Below are 24,191 nucleotides of genomic sequence, written 5' to 3' on the forward strand. Positions count from 1 at the left end.
TCTAGTAAAGATATCACATTTCTGATGTTTAAGTTATACAATACAATTTAAAGAAACATAAAAAAAATTCCGAATATCTCTCTTCCGTAAATATATTCTTTGATCAATTAAAAATCTGTGTAAAACTCTATTGTTTGACTGCTCCGAATGAGGTCGAACTAGGCAACGGAACAAAAATGCTCGACTAATTAAAACGTGGACGTAGCGCGCGGGCCTAAAAGGCGTTTCGAGGCGACTCGACTCAAGTGCAATCAGCAGTTGCAGCAGTTGGACCGATGCAACCTCGTCTCGCGACATGCATCTTAATTACTCTCGCGAATACGCGCCGCTGGCTGGGCCGGCAGACAAATTGCATTCCTCGGCGGGGCCGATCGGAGCGCAATTATATGACGTCTCATAACTCAGCCTCTTCCTCCTGCCCGTGGCTCGCCATTGTATGTTCTTGCCTTGTCCTTCCACGACACGAAGAACTGCTGTCGAGGAGCTGACCATAGTCTCCCTCACGCAAAGACACGTGCAAATCTCGTCTCCTCGTGCAAACGATCGACCGCGTAGGACGTCGCAGTGATCCTTTTCCGTGGCGATATCCTGCCAACTTTTTTGTACATATATATATATGTATGTGTGGGCGTCGTGCCTACATTCTCCAATGTTCTCTCTCTCTCTCCGCCGTTTTCCAGGGCTCTCCAAACCGTTCTCTCTTGTCTTGCTCTTCAAACTCGCTCTCCGTCAACAGATCGTTGAGATCTTGACGGAAGTCTCGGTTGTTTTAAGCGCTCCTCGCACTCCGAGTTTCCTTCTTCTCCGGCATTTTTTGCGCACCGTTATTCAATATATAAAAGAGCGCTGCATACGAAATTAGGTAGGTCGAAGACAGGCGTTTCGCGCGAACCGTTTAAACTTTCATGCTCGAGCTGACATATTCCATTAGCTCCATTATTCCATTAGCTCTCCACGACGCTTTCTATCTTTATCGATTAAATATACTTTTGCAAACGTGAAATCAGCTTTGCAATTACTCGTGTCGTGTACTTTGGTTTCAAGCTATATATTGCGACTAATCGCAGAATGACAACGTTCGAAAGTCGCCTGCTAATTATTTAATTCGATTTTTATGTCTCAAATCTCGACATCGGCGTTTTCTCTCGAAGAAATCAATCGACGCAGATAAGACGCGATAAAAACGAATCGCTAATCATATCTCGAATGTTATATAAGATCCTAGTTTTATCTGATAAAAGATATTTCGAGGTTTTCTATCGTCGCAAATGAAACTCCAACTCCAAGGCACAATAGCTGCGAGCCAGAAGGCCCAATTTGCCGTAATAGACCTGTTGTTTGGCCGCGAACACGTGATATATGTTCATGGGTATATAAAGCCGGAGCGCGAGATTAGCCGCGCCGATAAGCGAATTAATTAAATCCCGAATTACGACGAAATGCGCGCACCGACTCTAATTAACTCGGCCCGTTTAAGATTGCGATCGTGCGACACCACCTGCGGTCTCTCCCCTGCGATGCGCAATACTTCCCCGACTGTTATCTTCGCCGATGTCACCGTTGTCACTTCAACGTGCGACGAATCGCACGTTCGATTCGTTACATAAGTGCGCGACCGACGTATATTGCCTCGCAGCGAAAAAAAAAACGTCATGCCTCGCGGCTTCCTAGTAATATATTCCGAAACACGTTAATTTTATTTCCATATTATCTTGGAAAAAAATTACTTCGAGGACAGCTACAATTAAATATTTATCGATATTCACGTATAAATTTTTTAATAAAATTTAAATTGCATTTTTTATATAAAATCCCGATTATAAATTAAATAAATATAAAATATAAAATTTAAAATATAAAGTATATAATATATGTGTAATATAAAATATAAATTTAATTAATTAATATTTATGTATTAAAATAAAAAAAATAAAAATAAATGTATTAATACACGTATTGATTAATATTTATATACTTAATTGAATAAATTGAATACATTTTTTCGCGCGTGTCTTTCATAATATTGTATCAAGATAAAATGGCTTAAGTAATACTAGCAGAGATAAGGTTGCGAACGGAAACGACATTAATATACAATAAGCGCAAAATTATATTGTTTTACCGAATTATTTCTCACCAGCATATATTATTAATTTCAAATTCGCGATATAATTTTAAATGAGTCGCGAACTGTACGGATACTAAAATACTATTTGCTATTTAGTGGTAAATGAGAAAACGCTTTTACTGTCGTCGCTGTCATCATTTGTCTCGGTACAACTGCGACAAATGTTCTTATTGGATACGCAAACATAAACGCGCGGCCTTCGTCACTGCAGCAAACTTTGCGGATGCACTCGCGACAATCTATAGTTTCATGACCTAGAATTAAACGTGACGTATGTGGACAATAATTATTATTATCACGTTTACAGTGTTACGAATATGACGTTCGTGGATAATAATTATTATCACATTTACACTGCCTTGATATATAACAGCGTTGAGGCTGTGTAATATAGACTTAAGCTTATGATAAAGTGAATGGATGCGGTAAATCTATACCAAACTTTTCTAGCTATTTTTGTAATCATAATTTCAAATAGTTTCTCAAATGTTTAATTTATTAATTTATAAAAAACATTGTTCATTAAATAAAAATTGTTTTATATATTAACGATGACATTGCAGATACTTTTGCAATATTAGTTGCGATGTTAGAAATTGGATTCATTTCTTGAAGAGTTATTATTTAATTGGCCACAGGCCAGTTTGCTTGCGTGTCTACATTCGACCTAGCAGAGGAAAATTAATCAAATGTGATCTATAGTCATCATCCCGGATGTTTAGTGAATCATACAAGAGCCATCACAGTTAACATTATTTTTAGCACTATCTAGTTGCATATAAAATAAAACTATGGATCATTTTAATAATGTACAAAATATACCTTGACTATTTTTAAGATTTCTAAAAAAAAACAACGAGAAGGAAAGTTTATTCCAGCTTCATCAAGCATCATGATCATCAATATTAAATTAATTTTGTCTCTCGAAACGAATGTGTCCATTCGGTCTCCCAGATAAATTTATATCAACTGCAACCAATCCATCACTTCATGTATACCATCCCATACAATTCGCGAATAACGGAGGATATCTGAAATTGGGGGAAAAAAATTCAATACTCCTCTTTTAATACCCTGAATTCATCGCCACTATCGCGGGACAATTTTTATTTTATTTTTCCTGGATATAGGAAAATAGGAAAAACCTCCCTTCTTCAATTCCCTTCGCGCATCGCGAGCCTCGGTTACGCAAGCACTCGGGTCGCGTCATTGCAGCTGCAGCAGGGATCCCCGTTGCAGTTTCTGCCGTCACCCCCACTATCGACGACGCGGCATGAAGACGAAGAGCATGCCGAGGTCCGGTCCTCGCGGTGAACGGCACATGCGACGCACGTCTCTCTCTTTCTCTCTCTCTCGGAGCATCTCGTGAGCGCGGATCGTGAGTGCGCGCGGCCAGTCGATGTACGTGCACACGTGTGAGCGCACGTATATACGAGAGGCGCACGCGAGCACGCGTGAGAAACTCGCGCGGGCTGTCTTTAAATCGCGTCGTTCCCTTTCGGGATAGGGAAATCCGGCACGAAACTTCCCGAGAGGATTTTAGGATCGGTAATTGCGACAAATTTGCAAAGCTGGGCGATTTTTTTTCAATTTGCGCTTCAAAAAGTTTTTTTTTTTAGCAGATTGAGTTATTTCGTTATTTGGAGCTATTGTGAAATTTATGTTTATATATAAAGTGTAAAGTTATAAATTATTCGAACTATGTGTCATAGTTTTCATTTGTGACTGTGAAAAACACAAAGAGTTTTTTTTCTAATTAAACAAGAGTGATTTCTAAAATGAAAATTTTGTAGTAGGTAATATTAGAAATTCGCGATTATATCGTTCTATGTTCTACTGGACTTATAAATGATCTCATAATCCAAAGTGAGTCGTATCTGTGTCCTTGGAGCATTTAAGTCATTTAATAATGAATCATATTAAGAGAAATTATCAGACATTTCGTACAAATATATCTCGATAATTATCTCAATATCTTATTTATCTCATATTATGTTATTTTATTTATATCATAATAGAAATTTCTCTCGCAGATGGAAAAACTGCAGCAATCAAAACATGTACTTAAAAATAATTTTTAATTATCGTTTATCTTAATTAAAGATAACTTGATATACAATCGTATATTTTAAATTAATGAAAAATATTTTTAAAAACTTACACATTATGATATGTAAAGAGATTTTGATAGTTTCAATCCTCTTATCTACTTTGCATATCGACTTGCACACTGACATTTTAATTAAAAGCAATAGATGTAACGCATGGAATAAAGTTCAAAAGCGCATATTCATGAAATTTTGTTTTAAATATTATTACGGATTATTTTTGTACAAATGTTTTCGATGAATATTGCACATTGATGTTTTACATTCAAATAAAAATGCCAAAAATTTTGCTTAATACAGTATACTACAGGATTGTATGCGTTATGACGTAAGTAAAGTGCAGAGGGCGACAAAGTTATGCAAATATTTGTATAGCTGTTTTATAAGATAAATTACCTGATACGGTTGAAACTGGCAGAATAAAAAAAAAGAAATATAATCCGATTATATCCGGCTGGTTATCGCTCGATAGAATTATGCATTCAGCCATACTTTAATGCTGATGCGTAACAGACGCGTGGGCGGCGGCGATCTTGAATTACTGTTGAGATATGTTATTATGCTACGAGAAAGTTATTGGTCCATAAAATACGCGTTCCATATTTCACAGATTAATTATAGAGAGAGGAGTACTTAACTCCGTTATTTAAAATATTAAATTTGTCATAAATTATCAATATCTCTAAATGTTAACTATTTTAAAATTCTCGAGTCGTGAACATTTTAACAGCGAGTATTAGCATTATATCCAGCAAATATTTAGTTAAAAGTGACATTAAAGATTTAAAAGGAATGATATCTTCATATTTCAATTAATTATTAATTAATTTAACATGAAGTAAAATTGTAATCTATTGTAATTGTCCACTTGTATTTTTTTTAAATAGAGTCGGATGTTGTCGAGCTCTTTCTCTTATCTTTATTCATTTTAGATTTCTAAAAAGTTAACGGCTTCATCATACGATGATGTATCTCACGTAAACGGAAAGTATAGAGGCTTCTTTATTCGTGGCTGCTTCGCGCGTGATCATTCCCACGTGTTTCCGCGACACACGTAAGCTGGTGGCAACGCGTGAGAGCGATAATTGTTTGCTTATCTTGCATCATATAACCGGCACTGCCTGTCATTGCATAATAGAAATAATAACGATAATCATAATGTGAGATTTCGATTAAAAAATTTCTCTCATTGCGTAAATTATAGTCGAAATTGCATGTGATGTATATGGTTTGGGAAATCATTTCATATGAAATATATCTCGCTGTGCTCGTCCAATCTTTCTGGACCGCTAGAGTCCATCAATTGACCTTTCCGTTACCAATGTCCTGGTGAAATGTAATACCGCTGGGACAATAACGACCCATATTACTACTTTCATCGAGACGTGCCGCAAAGCGCGTAATCGTAGACGGTTTTATTTTTAACACAATAGTAAATTAATATCGTTGAAACGCGCATAAGAGCTCTGTTTAAAAATAATATAATAAAGAAAATTGTACACAGAGAGAATTTTCTTTTAGAATTTATTCTGAAAATCATGGTAATCGTGGTATGGAATATGGTATGAACAATTATGGTATGGAAAGAATTTTATGAGAATTTCTCTGATTAATATTTATCACACTAAACTGCATAGTAAAATTAATCAAACATGTTTTATATTTTATTGTGATAGATATTATTTTTATTGTGATAAATATTAATCAGAGAAATTCTCATAAAATTCTTTCCATACCATAATGTCTCACGATTACCATGATTTTCAGGGTAAATTCTAAGAGAAAATTCTCTCCACAGTGTAGAGATCCTCTTTGAAAATGTAAAATCCGTTTTTTTTTTTATTTTCAATTTATTATCGAGAAAACACGCGCAATCAATTCTACTCTCTACGGGGTTTCCAATTGATATATCTCCATGAAACGTATTACAATTTCGCACCGCGCGTTATCACCGAAATATCGGCGATAACATCATTGTATTAAACCGCTATGTAGCACTTTGTCCCGTCGTGTCATGTCCGTGTTCCACGATAGAATCGACACTCTCATTTAAACATATGGCAACACGATATTTCGCTCTCTCGCGAACTGTCATGTTGCGCGCGTCGCGTCTCATATCGCAATGGTAGAAATTCTCCAATTTATTCTTGCTTCCCGACCGATATATAAATATCGCGTGCACATATCTGCTCGTAAAAAACCGATAGCCGTACCGTGAGAACCGAGGTATCTCGAGATGTACTCTATCCCTTAACCAATATGTTCGCGAAACGTGCGCGGCTAGATCGCTTAAAGAGGAGACTTCGTAGCAAGAGCACGAAGCGAAGCAGACATATAACCTGAATTTCTTTCGTGAACAAACGGCGACAGCCACAGCTGGGTTCAGAGCCGACGCTGGAGACGCCGAGGTTTTGCTTCGTAGCCTGTAATCTCCTACCAGGACTCGTTTGTTCAGGAAATGGACGATCCCCGCTCGCAATTTTCGGTCTAATAAAGAGAGATACACGCGGATTTATCTCTGTTAGCTGGTGTCACATTCTTTTCTCTATACTTTCGACCCTAAGCTTTTTTTCATTGATTGTTCAATTCATCTCTCAGATTTAATTAAAAAAATTTTTTTAATTATAAGGTTTTAAATTGATATCTTAAATTTTAATTGCGATAATGAAAGGTTAAATTTTTTATTAACACCCCCTTGTTCCCACTTGTGTCTGATGATGTGAATGACGATTGATTTTTTATCCAGGATTTACGCGAAACAGTTTCGTCTTTATTTCATCTCTCAGATTTAATTAAAAAAATGTTTTTAATTATAAATTTTTAAATTGATATCTTAAATTTTAATTGTGACAATGAAAGGTTTAATTTTTTATTAACGTCCCCTTGTTCCCTCTTGTGTCTGATGATGTGAATGACGATTGATTTTTTAAATTGATATCTTAAATTTTAATTGCGATAATGAAAGGTTTAATTTTTTATTAACACCCCCTTGTTCCCACTTGTGTCTGATGATGTGAATGACGATTGATTTTTTATCCAGGATTTACGCGAAACAGTTACGTTTTTATTTCTTTTTTTGTTTCAATGTTACGTAGGAATAAAGCTTTGCACTCACAGCTCTCTGTTCGCGCATTCAAACAGTTGAACGCTACATACCGAGAGTATTCGGGATTACAACGTATTTCGTCGGTGAAAAATAAAAAGAAAAGAGAGCGTTCCGCGCTGTTAAATCGGGACTGTACAAATGTCGAGGCTTCGCTGCCGGTATAATCTCGATCTTGCACGCGAGGTCGTTTATCCTCCCCGAAGCGATGCTGCGAAGGTCCGGTTTCGTTCTCTCCCTCGCGTAGGTCTGCCGCGTCTGTCTGTACGTAGGTAGGTACTTTAAAGCGCGCTGTCATCGTTCGAATATCGGTAACAGAAAATCCCTCTTTCTATCGATATACGATATTAGAAGCCTGGATTTTTAACTCCCCCCTTCGATTGTCTAACAAACTGAAACAGATAAATGGGGAGGTCGCGTCATCCGATGGAAGAGCCTCGCGTTGGTGACGGTGACGGATCTTAGATACTAGCCAGATACATAGGTCTTGGGCGAGACATGTTTACGTCGAAGTAAACGTATCGTTAGTTATTACAGTGTATGTTCCAGCGGGAACGAAGTCGAGCGAGATCATCTCGGCAAGGCTGCCTTCGAACGAAGCTGCGGAAGAGTGACATCTTTTCAAGTGCATCGGACGCGCAGTATCATTTACGCGGATAGACGAATGGTCGGTTTTGAACGCGAAAAATAATCCTTCCGGTTATTTCGGTCGATGTGTCAGCTTCGTCCAGCGAATAAAGAGACGTGAACGAAATTAAGACACAATAATAGATCGCAAACTCCCGCGAGAAGCAATTTAACGACTTTTAGCTTATTATTATTATTATCATCATCACCGACGAATAACTCATAACTCGCATTTGTCTATGCACGGTTGAAGATGTCTGTGCGCAGTCGGGGAACATTTATTAGCCTCCTCGCGACGATCGGAGGGAGATCACTTGAGAGCCCGCGGAACTCGTCGACTGAACATTTTCGCATTAACATTAGCTCGTGAGATTAATGGCACGCGGAAATCCTCGCGGCACGCTGGAAAGAAACCGAGAGATCGTAATCGAGGACCGTGTGTCGTGAGAACACATACTGATGTCGTTCTCCATCGTCATGTCACCAAGAAACCGTGCATTTTATGTGCCCTATATATCGATATCGATGTAACGATTCGACATCTAGTACTCGAAGTACGATATGCCGCGGAAATACGGATTGAGAAAAAAAAGGGCAACGAGCCCTTCGACGTGAACAATAAAACCAGTTACGTTTTGTAGACTCGAGTCCGAAAAAATTTTATCCTTTGAGATAAATTCTCAAACTCTTTATTTTATGACTAAGGCGATTCTTTCTGTTGGCTTTAATTTTCTCTTCTCTCAAATATCTTTCAATTAAAAATAATATTCTGTGTGAGAGAAAGAAAAAAGGGAGAAAGAGAAATGACTTCATTAATTCCCATTTTAAATAAAGAAATAATTTTAATCGTCTTTTATGTCGACTAAATTGCGCCAATTTCTTTACTGAATAAGAAGTTTTTTATCTGTGAAAAAATCATGAACGGATATAAATGGTAGAATTCAAAGTCCTTTTTATTTTAAAAAAAAATGCAGTCTTGATAGGGACTGCTAACACGCTAAGACAAATTGATTTTAAAGTTTCTGAAAAGATTCTCGCGCTTTATCGACAAAGTCACGCAAAGTCGAGGCGTGGATTTGTACATCGGAGTCGGAACGCGAAGAAAATATTGCCATAGATAATACCGAATGGGCCAATAAATCTCCGTAGTAAATATCATCGCACAAATAGTGTTACCACCCTTTAAATGTATGGTCTATAACCAGTAATTATCGAGATATATTACGTACGAGTTATCTAATTAAAAATACTTGCTTTAAATATATTTTCTATCGAATAAGTTTTCAGCTCGCTAAATAATAATTAATAAATATAGTGCAGTATCAAAAATATCAATATATATCTATTTAATAAATTAATATTAATTATATTAATTATAACAATATTAATTTATCTGTATAATTTTTTAATCACAATACTAATTTTGACGGAAAATAGAGCACCGATAAAAATTCGAATCGGAAACGATGTAGTGTAATTTCGCATGAGCTGTTGCGAACATGCGTTTTCAGAGTGGAAGAATCAGGTGGAGATTGAACAACGAGATGATGAACGATGGACCGACGTGACAACAAGCTACGAAGACAGCGTTTCCGACGACGAAGAGCGCAGAACCGTTCGCGATTATTATCGCGCGACCTTCTCTCGCACTTGGCTACGCGTCATCGACTATTTATGTGTCTAAGAAAGAGCGACGTGTTTCGAGAGCAACCGCAGAAACGAGAAGGAACAGACTCGACTCGTGACATTTGAAGAAACGAAGGGAAACGGGATCCCTCTCGCCCTCCTTCTTCTTGTTCACCAGTCTCTTCCGCGCAGCGTCGAGATAAAGAGAGACGTTGGGGAGGAAGTTCGAAGACGCGAAGAATGCCCGCCCGCGGGATGAAGGCCAAGATATCGCAGAAAGAACTGGACGACCTCTTCGACGAGGTACGCGGTAAGATCGCTCGATACGAGATCCGCTCTTCGGCATCGGAACCCGAAGGAACGTCAATTCGGCGCGCGGTCGCCGTTTTCCTCGCTTCCTCTTTAACGCGCTTCCTCAATTTTTGCGATCGCGCGATTAGTTAGACCGGCATCATCGCTCCAAGACACGAGATGCCGATTGGCATGCCAACAACTCGCCGGCACGTCAAGCGTGTTTAATTTTAATGACGCGGGAATAACACGTCATGACGTGGCTCTTGATAAAGAATAGTGCTAGCTCGTCTTCTGAATATAATAAATATCTATATCATAATTTTTATATAATTATTATTATATTATTATTAATATAATATTTTAATATATGTATATATATAATATATAATATAATATTTTATATTATATTAATATAATAATTTTTATATCGTACACAGAGAAAATTTTCTCTTAGAATTTACCCTGAAAATAATAATATCTATTACAATAAAATATAAAATATGTTTGATTAATTTTATTATGCAGTTTAGTCAAATATTAATCAAACATGTTTTATATTTTATTGTGATAGATATTATTATTTTTATTGTGATAAATATTAATCAGAGAACTTCTCATAAAATTCTTTCCATACTATATATTGTCCTACGATTACCATGATTTTCAGGGTAAATTCTAAGAGAAAATTCTCTCCGTATACTTTTGTTCGAATATATATCTTCCGATTTTTTTTTAATAATTCGTAAAGCCATTTAAAAATCGTGTCCCATTAAAATGTAAAAATTACCGGTTACAAGACACTAATTGTCAGATAAATTTTTTAAATGGCAGAATTTTTTGCGAGAAGCTCTAATTCGTGAGACATGAAATATGACAAGATCCATCGTGGTCCCGTCTCTGACATCGCAAAATTTCGGTTTAAATTTACAGCAAAATTTCCCGATGTAAAACCTCAACCCAGAAATTCTCATAGTTATCGGACTAACAACGTTGTTCTCGATATACATATAATATGTATATCGTGTCGCGCGAAACTCGCACGCGCTCCGTTTCCACGCTCCGATGGACGCTCGACCTGGAAAAAAATTTCGCGAAGCGTTTAATCCACCGGAGAACAACGTCGTACACGCAAATAAGATGACATCGCGTGGCTCGCGGCGAACTCCTTACGCGGATAGGAAGAAATAAAAAGCGGAATTACGTCGCGCGTATGTACTCGCTGCATTACCGCGATGCAATCAATTTCCGCCGCGTGCTCGAGTCGGCCGCAACGTGTTCGCGCTGCGATTACATGATAGATAACGGTCGATCTTATCGAATGATCGGATAGACTGCATTTCAACAGGGTAGAAGAAAGAAAAAAGGACGATCTGTATGCTGATAACGGGAAATCTTTTCCTCGCGACAGTGATGCACAAATGATTGTTACCGTGAATGTTATTATCGTAAATGCGATGCTGTAAATTAAATTTCGAATAATGATTATGCCTCGATAATGTTTAAATTTGTAGTACATTTATACGTTTATAAAATAAATAAACTGCAAAATTCTAAATTTATTAAATTTATTAAGTTTAGAAACTTTTTTAATTTGTTTCTAAAAATTAAAACTTTCAAATTTATTAAATTTAATAAATTTATTAAATTTTCAGTAAATTTACATACTTTAAATTATGCATTCATAAGTTATGTAATATACTACTTTTTATAGATTTTATGGAAAATATACTTTGAATAGCTCATATACAGATTCAATAATGCCTTAAAAGTTACTTTCTTCGACTGCTATTTTTTATTATAAAAAGGCGATGAAACACAATGCTAGATTACGTAACGAGAGCTGCAGATTGAAAAAACCTATTAATATAGAGTATGAATTGTAAGTGATTCTATAATATAAACAGAGCTACGTTTCCGCTACATCGGTACAACAATATTTATGCGAATTACACGCTTCATTACAAATAACAGCGTTGAAAGAGTTTTGTTTCGCAACATTACGTTTTACCCGTTGTAAATCGTGATTTAATTGAAACGCCGTCTAAACCGCGCCTTTGTTTACGATGAAAACGATCGCGCGCTCGCACGTGTATTCCGCTGTATCCGGTAGTCGACCTCCGCGTTAGATCGCCACGAGAATACCACGGACGTATCTGACGATCTTGATCGTGTCGGATCACTCTCGAGCGCAGCATCATGAAAGACGGGGGCTAAATCACTGCGGGCCGTTAGTTTCGATCGCGGATCACGTTCATGTGAACTCGTACTCGATCAACATAGCACATACACACAATGTTTCATTCAATCTTTTGGAAATTCTGTGTGGAAGGCATATCGGGTGGCATATAACAGAAATTTTCTCGTCGGTTTTATTATAAATAAAAATTTAATTATTTCGAATTTTTATTTTTTATATTTTTAGAATAAAATGAATTATTTTATTAATAATTTAATTTATTTTAAAAAGATAAAAAATTAAATTAATTATTTTATTAATAATTTGTTATGAATGCCTTATCTCTTACATATAAATGATATTGCTGTTGTTCATTAACATAACATGAATTGTGATAAGTAAATCCACCTTCAATCTTCACTTTTTTCTGTGACACTTTGAAAATTCTTGGAAACTGATATAAAAATTATAAATATGCAAAATATGTGCATACATATGGATTCTATTATATATATTCATTATATTTTGATATCAATGGGGAGAAAATAATTAATTTATTTAACACATTAATTTAGAAATATTATAAATACAAATATTAATTTATTCAATAATTTTCCAAATGTTTAATCGACAACATTGGGGTAAGAAATGGAGCGTCTCTAAAATGCGAAGAGAAAATTTCCAAGCCACCATATACATACCGCGGCTGTACAAACACCGACTGTTTTACCAATCCATTCCGCGAGTGTCACTTTGACTGACACGTGCACGCGGCCGCAGATTTAATACCGCGCGATGCGCGATGCGAAAGGCTCCCGAAAAATGTATCCTTTAATCGCGGCGTGCAATCTTGCGGGAGATTACACGGCGCGACGTGAGATATTATTATATACAATGTGGCCGGGATTGCGAAGGGAACGCCGTGGCGGATGTAAATTAGCCTCATTCCTCGCGAAATTAATTCCGAGGCCGTGGCAATTGAACGCCGCCGATTTGACACGGGTGAAAAATTTTAGATTGACTCCCCCCTCCGATAATTCGCGCTCGAACGAGCCGTTTTGAGTCTCGAAAAGGCAGCTTCGAGAAGCGACGAGCGATCGGCAGACACGTTCGGTCGAAAGATTCTGCTTCTATCGGCCTCTATTATAAGCCACCGATGCTAATTGCTATTACAGCGAGGTGTTGCATAAGCGCAATTATCGCGCCCACGATGCCGTTCTCGGAGGATTGCACATGTGCACGCAATCCTTCATAGTTCGGGTCTGTGTATGGGGTCTACGAACTTTTACATCAGCTGTTAGTTCGTATATCTTCTTAACGAACACTATAGAATTATTAATTGCGGCGGATACGTATCATGATAAACGATTGACACATTCTCTAACAAGTTAAATAATAATACGATATAATATACATATATAATATGAAAATAAAATATAGGTACTAATATGCATGACATAAAAAAAGAAACATTAATTATCATATTTTCAGCCATTATTTAATTATATTGATTTCTACACAGAGAGAATTTTCTCTTAGAATTTACCCTGAAAATCATGGTAATCGTAGTATGGAAAAAATTTTGTGAGAATTTCTCTGATTAATATTTATCACAAAAATAATATCTATCACAATAAAATATAAAATATGTTTAATTAATTTTACTATGCAGTTTAGTAAAATTAATTGTGATAAATATTAATCAGAGAAATATTAATCAGATAAAATTCTTTCCATACCATATTATCCTACGATTACCATGATTTTCAGGGTAAATTCTAAGAGAAAATTCTCTCAGTGTATCGATTTAAATAATCTGATATCATTATACTCGGAGAGATGATATGAAAGTAGACGATAGTAACTAATGTATTTTCGGTTAAATCGAAATTTAACAAGAAATGCAGCCTTATTTAAAGCAATCGCGTGAGTTGGCTCGCCATTCTAATTAGACTTGTCGGATCGACGGAGCGGAGCGATCGATCCCGATATAATTGTCTAGGGACAAATATCCGAGACTAATCGAACTGTGTCATCGGTTGATGTGACGTATATGCGAACGTAAACGATCTGTATGATCTACTTCTTCAAGGATGCAAGTGTTTAATAGCACACTCGCGACAATGTACGCGTTATTAATTTCCGTACAATGACATGTAATAACACGTGTCAGTTACAAAACGTTGAATCTTGACAGAACGAAACAGCACAACAAATATATTTCAACTGAAAGAAGCGATTTAATTAATTTTCTGATATTTTAAATTATTATTTAAAGAGAAGGATATATGTACGTGTTCCAAATATTATTATATATTTAAAATGACAAGACGTTTCTATCGCTTTAATCTGAAAATGAAGTGACCAGCATGCGTTCCTAATTATCTTATGTCAAAATATCATCTGGTCTTCTGACATCTTTAGTAAGAAATTGTGTCGCTTTTTATTTCAGGGTGCGCGGTTCCGAGACACCTCGCAGCAAATTCATAAACAATGGCAAGCCGATCCAGCGAGGGCATTTCCGACCGTCGGCAGTGTTTCCACAAATTCGCCCTCTCCGGCATCAGGAGAGCTTTCCACGCCAAATTCGACCCCCAGCCCTAGCCCTAGTCCGACTAATCAGCAAGTCACAGTGAGTACCTGTGGTTAATCAAATTAAATTACGCGCGATACAATCTAGAAGCCCCGTTGTAATTCAATTTTAAATTTCCTACAACTCGCAACAATCCAATTTTAAAGAGGAGAAAAGGTGACATTATGTTTCTTCTTAATGATAAACTATTTTAATTTTTTTTTGCATTGTTAAAAATCGTTTATTGATTAATACGAAATTTTCGCAATTATTAATCACAAACGGCAATTTAATTGCGCTGTTACGCGATCTCGCGACGTTCTATATGTCCCAAAAGAAAAAGAAACAATTTCTTCCGACACGGTGTCGTGCAAAATGTTGAGCTGTTTGTTGTGCACGCGACGAGATCTAGACCGGCGACATTTCCCTCGAAAGGCCAATAAAGTTTTATCTAGCGCTTGTATGCGAAATGCGACGAGAAGCGTCGATATATCTTTTCGGTGGAGCAAATCCTGTGCAAGCGCAGACGTCACATAAGTGCACTGAGAGACCTGAAATTCTCCGGGGTATATCAACCACCATTTGAGATTCCGTCGTCCATGTAGGTCAGGGGTTGAGCTATCGTCGAACTCTTGCAGAGCGTCGATACACGTATATATGTATATATACGAGCACGTTCATTGTGCATGCATTCAATGTTACAACCGATTTCTGCATCGATTTCCGCCGACAATAATGCGCGATAACCGCATTTGAAATATTTTTGACCATAAATTTACATTTTCGTTAAAGAAACTGCTTTCATATAGCGATTTTCCCCCAAAACATACTCGCAAAATTTCTTCCGGCAACGCTCGATCCAACAAAATCTATTCGTTTTACAATATCACGAATTTCCATCAGTTCCAAATGCAAAATTAATTCGCATCGACGAATGCAAATTAGATATTTTATTTGAAGCCAATATTATCGAAAAGCTCTCGAAATTCCTTACTTACGATCTTCGAAAAACGAAGCTCAAAGCTCTCGATACATCGAATTTTTGTCCCTTTGATGGATCATACATCAACTCTACGACGTTACAGCGTTATTTGCGTCACTAGAGAGAATACATATACAGGGTGTTAAAAAATTAGACCGACAAACTTTTAAGGAAAATAGAAGACTTTAAAATAACTATTTTTTGTTAATACAATTTTTCTCTACGACGATTTTAGTTTTAAACTACATAGTATAAAATAGAAGTTTGTAACTTATAAACAATAAACACAAACATAAAAATCAAAAAATTAAATTTTATTCTAATCTTAAACAAAACGCGGAACAAATATATAAAAGTAATTCACTCTTTTTACAGTAAACGCTCAAAAAGTCATCCATTAACTTTAATATAAAGGTGATAAACTGAAAAGTCACAAATCATATCTCATATCATGTAGTACCTACACAGAGAATTTTCTCTTAGAATTTACCTTGAAAATCATGGTAATCGTGGGACAATATGATATAGAAAGATCTTTATGAAAATTTCTCTGATTAATACTTATCACAATAAAAATAATAATATCTATCACAATAAAATATAAAATATGTCTGATTTTACTATTTAGTAAAATTAATCAAACATGTTTTATATTTTATTGTGATAAATATTATTATTTTTATTGTGACAAATATTAATCAGAGAAATTCTCATAAAATTCTTTCCATACCATATTATCCTACGATTTTCAGGGTAAATTCTAAGAGAAAATTCTCTCAGTATATTAAAACTAAACGTTGTAAAGAAAATTAATATTAACAAAAAATGTTTATTTCAAAGTCTTTTCTCCCTTAAAAATTTGTCGGTCTAATTTTTTAACACCCTGTATATGTATGGAGGCGCAAACTTACGCACAGCATTATTCCCACGAGATAATCGGTATGCGAGAGCCATATCCACCCTCCAATTGAACCGGTCGAGCAGTCGAAGAGGGTGGTTATCCCCGGATACTATTGTACTCGCGCTGCGGGGTCCGATTCTGGGTCAGCGTGAGCTAATGAGAAACTATCGGGCTTATATATATATACGTGGCCACGGTGTGGCCGCCGTACTCGTTATGCAAAACTCGCGCGCAAATTGAATTCCTCCTGGCGACACGAGTTTGTCTTTTATGGAATTAATTCCCGCCAGGCGAGAGAATGTTTGACGTGACGTTCGGGGATTAAGGTCGCCCCGTTCGCGACTAGCAGATGAAGATCTCTTCCTGGTCGGCGTTATTGTATAAGAGAAACAGGCCGAGAGATGACAGCGAATATGTAATTGCGAAATTAGCGCCGGCATTTGTCACGGAGAAAACGGGATTAGAATTTATATTTCCGGGGTAACCTGATTTCTCTCTGTTTTTCTGAGTCTTCCGTGTGATTCTGCATTTGCATTTATTCGTCACTGGATAAAGCGAAGATAAAAGTCTGCGACGAAAAACTGTTAATGAAGAACGAAGCGTACTAATAGTATCGCAATTATAAGCTCTCTTGAAGATTCAACGTTGGCTGCCAAATACGGCTGTTATTTGTGTCAGAGAGACTTTTTAACAATTCTACTTAATAAGATTCTCTCTCAGAAGACTCATCAGGAGATTTAACTGAAACAACCGCATTGATTGCTAGACAATCCTCGCGTTTCTTATCCGGTATATAATACCGCAAATGAAATAGCAACCGCAAACAATACACCGTATAGTAACTTACGACCTATTACGTAGTTGCAATTGCGGTGATATACCGCACGCAACTATGCACACATGTTTACACCGTAGTCATGCTCGGAGACGTAAAAAAATAACGAGATACCCATCGATTAAATCATAATTCCACGAATCTCAATTTTACTAATTTTTAATTTGACGGATAAAATCGCGTTGCGCTAATATCTTAAATTAATTCTTGTTTTTACCCGTTCGATTCCGTCATGAGTTTATCTTCGGCGAAAGGTTACCTCTGATACACCGATCAAATCGGTACGGTGACATCAACGATTTGTACATTTTAAAACCGAGAAAACCGCGATGATCCCATTTTTTGCGCGACCTAATTACGTAATTATGACCATGGATCACGCGCTATCGCGGTCAGCAGAGCTTCAAGCGGATATAATGTTATGATGTATATTACATCTCTTGTAAAAGAGGCTACAGATAAAAGCCTAGGACAGGAAATATTTTTAATTCCATAATAGAAATATTTAAATAACAAGAAAGTCTGAGAATAAAATACGAATTTTTTTAATTAAAATAATGAAAAATTTTTTCTTTGGAAATATTGATAAATTTTTAATATTTAATATTTCTAAATTAAAATATTATTAATATAAAGTTATTCTCAGAGCAAGAATTTTTCATTCATCTATCTGAAATATTTAAATAATAATATTATTCGCGTATGCATCCTATATCTTGAGCTTTATCATATTTCGCAATATATGATTTTCGTAATATTAATATATTTAAAGATAGGAATTTCCGTTTACGTCACATTATCATGTGATAGTATGATCGAATTTTGCAACGCAAATTATCGAGCAGCTCAATTGTGCGTGCGATTGCAGTCTGACATCGTTAACATGTTAGCGTCGATTAAAAGCACCAAGCATCAACATCGACCTCCTCGGGAATATTTCCTCGTTTACGTAATAGGAACCCGAGATGAAAAATAAATTTTTGTAAAAAGAAAATCGCTCATTTTACGAACGACGCTAAATAGGGCAATATTTTCAATGATATAATAATAATGATTTACAATATCGTAATACAATACGCAGTTACGCGGATGATAATAGTAATTTTTGTCAAGATCTGGGGCATGGAAAGTCGAGGAAGCAGTAAATTCAGTCGCGAAAGTAGAGATAGATTTTATTAATAAAGATAATGCCCAGATGAAGGTTATTTGATAACGCAACGCTTTTTTCAGATTAACTTACTGATGTCATTATCGCTAATTGATGTCGCCATATCATTACGTCAAGCGGATACGCGGTATTTACATGTAGCCAACATCAATTAGCAAAGTTGCTACATTGAATTCGTTGAGCATCATATATAATTCTTCGTTAGCACCGTACTTTGTTATATCGAGTTCTCTTCATTCATTACTGCATTTTCATTTCTTGCCCAAATAGTTATTAAAGTAACGAGACATAAACGTCCTTTTCCAAAGCAGCGCAATTATCCTAAGCCGTACTTAACAACTCTAGCCGAGGCTCTAATTACACATGTACATATTCCAACGCGCGAGTGTATTATCGCATACGGCTACTATAAATAGCGTTGCCATATATCCCATGTACACGTAATTTACCAGACGTCATAATCGCGGGCGCGTAATGATTACACCGAGACTGATAGCGCGAGTCGCCCCTCGTTGAAAGCCAGAGACCAGACCCCTCGGCTAGATTATACGTATATACTCGCGAGGAGAAGTCACTAACCCGCTCGCGAATAAGCCGCCTTAGGTGAGACTCCGTATCGGTCATCGTAGGACTTCCACGACGACGACGACGATGACGTCGTACATATAACGGATCGTGATTAATCTGCTTTTCATATTCGCCGCAGCCGAGATAATTAATTTCTTAACCCCCTGGCCTCCAGGAGACCAGGGGGTCAAGAAACACATCTTTTGCTAATAAACGTCTCAATCGGACCCGTGATTGCAATTACGAATAAGCGCCGAATAAGCTCCGGCACGATGCAACATCGCGATAACTGCAACGAGCTGCGCTCGTAAAAGAGTCACCGGGCTCTTTCGGAATAATGGAGCGATGTTTCAGCAGGACCGACTAGGCTGGCGAGCAGGTTCGATTTTTACCACCGGATATTTGAATTCGCCATTGTTGTGAGTTATATCTTTTAACGCCGGAAGTTATTTCGCGTCGCAGAAATATAGGATAATAAAATTCTCGCGAGAGAATTTGTAACTCTATGGAATTGAATCTTAACCATTCGATACGCAGGAAATTAAAATATCATGATTAAATTCACGCGTGATATATAAGAGTGTGTCTGTTTCATTCTGTATCTAATAATAATTTAATAATTTAATTAGTAATAATTTAATATAAGCACAATATCAAGAGAGAAGAATAACGATGAAATAACTCGAGTCAATAGTTTCCGCTTTTCAGCGATGCGAATATTAAATTTCTTGGCGATTAATCTCGCTTCTTACACTATAGCCTGATAATAAAAAATTTCCATCCGCTTTAACGAAAGTTTTATTAAGGCTACTCTCTCTCTCTCTTTCCTACTCGCTCCTTTCGGCACGTAAAAGGGTTTAAGGTTAAGAGGGTCGACTGTTAAAAAAAAAAAGAAAAAAGAAAAAAGATGCAGCGCGGATCCTTGAGAATCCTGCAGCTGCCAGTCATCATTGAAGAAACTTTGTACGCGTGTTCCACGTCTAACCATTTCGACGAAAAGGTCGGGAAATAAGATCGTACAGGTCGTTAGAAACGTTGACAGGATACAACGTAGTACGTTAATGACGCAGCTGGATACAGCAGTCGTTCGTAATCTTGCGCGTTTTCGATGATTTTTACTATATCTGCATTTTTTGATTGTTATCGTGACATGGCAATTTTGCATGAAAATATTGCGCGGCATGATTCATATCGCGTTTTACATATTCATGTTGGTATCAGCAATTTGCATAGTAAACAATAAAACGTACATGATGCGGTGTCTCAATTATGTAGGGTAGTTTTTGCATTCTCTGAATAAAAAATAGAATTTTACATATCTTTTGTTCACGCGCAAATGACATAGAAATTATTTCAAATGTGTGTATATATTTTCTCTATAATTTTTAAAAACTATGAGATGATACGGGAACACTAGGGAATATTAATATTTTGCCTTCTTCAGAGAAAATTTTAGGTATTTAATTTCTGAATTTGCAAAATCTTTGATTATTGTTCTTGCATTTAAATATAATTAATATGTTGGAAATTTTAATAAAACTAGCATAATTTTTTCGTCACTTAAGCATTCAGAAATGTTTTCTGTTCTCTTTTATTGCAATATTTTCAAAAGTTTCAGAACTAACGCTTTTCAGTATAATATAATTATACTTAAGAATAAATTATGACATAAACTTTTCGAAAATAATGAAAAAATATAAAGACATATATTGCTGCCTATTATTTTGCATATCCAATAATTTATTTTCAGCATTTACAAACTAACGAGATAAATTCGTACGAACATTCATTATTGCGAATCACTAAGCAATAACTCGTTCGAATTCGATAACGAGTCTGAATATAAATATTGAATTATCAGTTATTATAACAGATGCGCGCACATTTTATCGGTATTTTAGAGTTATGAGAGAGATATATAATTTGTTTGATTATCGCGCCCAGTTATAATTTTATTAAGAGCAACTACGCAATTTCTCTTTAATATTGTTTTTTAACTCTCTCTCTCTCTACACAATAACAGTAGTAAATTATTATCTCAACTAAAAAATTAATATAGAGTTTTAAAATTAATATATTGTTCGTATATTTTTATATATTTATTTGCAAAACCTCTACACAGAGAGAATTTTCTCTTAGAATTTATCTTGAAAATTATGGTAATCGTGGGAAAATATAGTATGGAAAGAATTTTATGAGAATTTCTCTAATTAATATTTATCACAATAAAAATAATAATATCTATTACAATAAAATATAAAATATGTTTGATTAATTTTATTATGCAGTTTAGTCAAATATTAATCAAACATGTTTTATATTTTATTGTGATAGATATTATTATTTTTAATGTGATAAATATTAATCAGAGAAATTATCATAAAATTCTTTCCATACTATATTTTCCCACGACTACCATAATTTTCAGGGTAAATTTTAAGAGAAAATTCTCTCAGTGTAGATAAAAATAACCGCATTAATTTTTTGAAACATTGCAAAAGTGACTTTCAACAAACTGCTATTACGACCTAATATTTTACGAACTCTTGTGTTTTTCTTTCGAGAGAACACAGTCCCGACTAACGAAATGCGTCCTTAACATCTGCCATGCATGCGTTTAACGCTACCGATTTATTTACGGTAACTCGGAGATGGGGTTACATCCGAGTCTGGATTCGATCTACGACAGGACGAAAGGAGAGATATGCACTCTCTCTCGGCGCAGACACCAGACACAATCTGGTTGTCGCGTGCCGTTTACTTCCGCTTTAAAATTTAAACACGCATATATCTACAATGTTATAGACACTGCGTATATTAGATAATATCATAAACAATAGTGAAAGACAATTATTTTCACATTAATCAGTATTATTGTAAAATAAATCGTATTTTATCACAACAATACATTCTCTGACACTTCTAATTTTTTTACATATTTATAAAACATAAGAATCAATTTCCCTTTCTAAAAAAGGCATGTTAAGTCGATTTTCGCAAGTATTGTAGCCTCTTTTTCTGCGATGCTAATTGGGTGTTTCGATTCTCGTTGTGTGTTATATTCGTAGCATCGAGAGTTAGTAGTTTGAGTTTGTTCAAAATAAAATTAAATAAAATAATAATATGTTTTAAATAATATGTTATAATATTTTAAACTCGATTAATATTTTTGACAGTTATCAGCTGATTTCTGTCAAAAAATATTAATCAAATTTAAAGTATTATAACATATTATTTACAACTTATTACTATTTTAATATTTTTAACATATTATATTACTATTTTAATATTTTTAACATATTATATTACTATTTTAATATTTTTAACATATTACATTATTATTTTAAAATTTAATTAACAAATTAACGCTTTATTAATATTTTTTACAGAAATCAGCTGATTAAAGCGTTAATTTGCTAATTAAATTTTAAAATAACAATATGTAAAAAATATTAAAATAGTAATATGTTGTAAATAATATATTACAATACTTATTCGCGATTAATATTTTTTGACAGAAATCAGCTGATTACTATCAAAAATATTAATCGAGTTTTATAACAAGTCAAGTATTATAACATATTATTTAAATTTAAAACGTATTATTTTATTTTATTTTATTTTAAACAAACTATCAAACTACTAACTCTCGCGATGACAGCCTCTCGAAGCTACACGAATATAACGCACAATGCAAATCGAAACAGTCAATAAGCATCGCGGAAAAGATGCAACAATACTTGCGAGAATAAACTTAACGTCTTTTTTAGTCTCAAAAAATTCGATCGAAATAAAAAATTTCTCACTCACCGATACGTGCAATAGCAGAGTTGTAGTTTGTAGTACACAGCCCATTGATCTGAAAACAAAATATTCAAATTATGTACATACATATATACATGTGTGTGTATGGGGGAGGGGGAGGGGGAAAGGTATGTGTGTGTACAGTGTTTTGAAAATTTGGAAACGGTCGAATATCTCAGTTTAATTTGGAAAAAATGTTTTTAGATATTTTGCATACCTCGCAGTTGCCTCGCTGTTGCCCGATGCCGCCCTGGGCCTGCTCCTCCTCTCTTGGTCCATGGTAGCACTCGCGAAAACACGAATAATTACGATCGCCCGACACTTTACACGGCACTCCCGACGTGACGCGTGAATCACGTATTTCGCGTACATTGCGCAATGAGAAAAAAAGATTCGAAAATTAAAACCGTACAAATCAACGTCCGACACTCGATAGAATCTCGCAGTCAAACTCTTATTCGGTGGCGACGCCCGGATTTTAAATATCACACTTTCGACGCGTTTCGGTAAAACGCGAGAATCGCGAGAGCTTATTCGCGCGCGAATAGAACCGATGCTCTATTTTCGCGTCGCCGCTTTTTTCGAGGCCCATTTATCGGAGGATCTCATCGAACGACGATGATGCGGCGATTTCCCCGCGACGCACGCAGGTTAGGTTAGGTTAGGTCAGGAGTCGCCGATATTTCTCGAAATGGGCGCTGCATTTCATTATGTTTTATATTTCACAATTAGTAGACTCGCGATCACGATGTCGGTACCGATTTCGCGACGCGATCGGATTGATACGATAATTAAGCACGTAAAAACATATGAGCGCGCAAACGTCGATCGCGAACAATGCACCTAGCAACAGCAGTACTGACATCGGACGTCGGACGGGCACTGCTAGTTACGGAACGCGCAACATTCGCGACAAGATGGCCGAGTGGTGGGGGTCGCGAGCTCGGCTCGATTCGGCTTGGCTCGGCGGTCCGGGTCCGAGCAACCTGAAAATTAAATTTTGAAATATGTTGTAAAAAATATAAAATAGTAATATGTTAATAATAATATATGTGAGTAATAAATTATATGTTATAATACCTTATCTGCGATTCATATTTTTTAACAGAAATCAGCTGAGAACTGTCAAAAATATTAATCGAGTTTAAAGTATTATAACATATTATTTATAACATTTCATTATTTTAATTCTTATAACAGTTTTATTTTAAAATTTAATTAGCAAATTAACGCTTTATTCAGCCTTATCTCCATCATAATTTATTTTAGATATAATATGTTATAATACTTTAAACTCGAT

General features: G+C 35.7%; 2 protein-coding genes across 14 annotated transcripts in view; one reads left to right on the forward strand and one right to left on the reverse strand.

Annotated features, from left to right (window-relative positions):
- Positions 1–24,191, reverse strand: part of LOC145939701 (uncharacterized) — a 251,871-nt gene that overhangs the window by 160,208 nt on the left and 67,472 nt on the right. The window contains exons 5-6 of the mRNA XM_083044229.1: positions 23,109–23,877; positions 22,898–22,946 (exon numbers count right to left, since the gene is read on the reverse strand). Coding sequence (XP_082900355.1) covers positions 22,898–22,946; positions 23,109–23,263 — 204 coding nt within the window. The 5' untranslated portion in view covers positions 23,264–23,877. The remainder of the gene's footprint in view (positions 1–22,897; positions 22,947–23,108; positions 23,878–24,191) is intronic.
- Positions 1–24,191, forward strand: part of By (focal adhesion protein tensin) — a 176,066-nt gene that overhangs the window by 86,571 nt on the left and 65,304 nt on the right. For 7 of the 13 annotated variants that reach the window (XM_083044191.1, XM_083044189.1, XM_083044192.1 and 4 more), the window contains one exon: positions 14,515–14,694. In XM_083044191.1, the coding sequence (XP_082900317.1) occupies positions 14,515–14,694 (180 nt within the window). Of the gene's footprint in view, positions 1–3,510; positions 3,995–9,477; positions 9,903–14,514; positions 14,695–24,191 lie in introns of those variants that run through there. The other 6 variants (XM_083044193.1, XM_083044194.1, XM_083044195.1 and 3 more) reach the window with 6 other exon arrangements.

This window comes from Prenolepis imparis, unplaced genomic scaffold (assembly GCF_030444845.1).
Source record: "Prenolepis imparis isolate NDT839.2.m4 unplaced genomic scaffold, iyPreImpa1.0 SCAF_8, whole genome shotgun sequence".
NCBI lineage: Eukaryota > Metazoa > Arthropoda > Insecta > Hymenoptera > Formicidae > Prenolepis > Prenolepis imparis.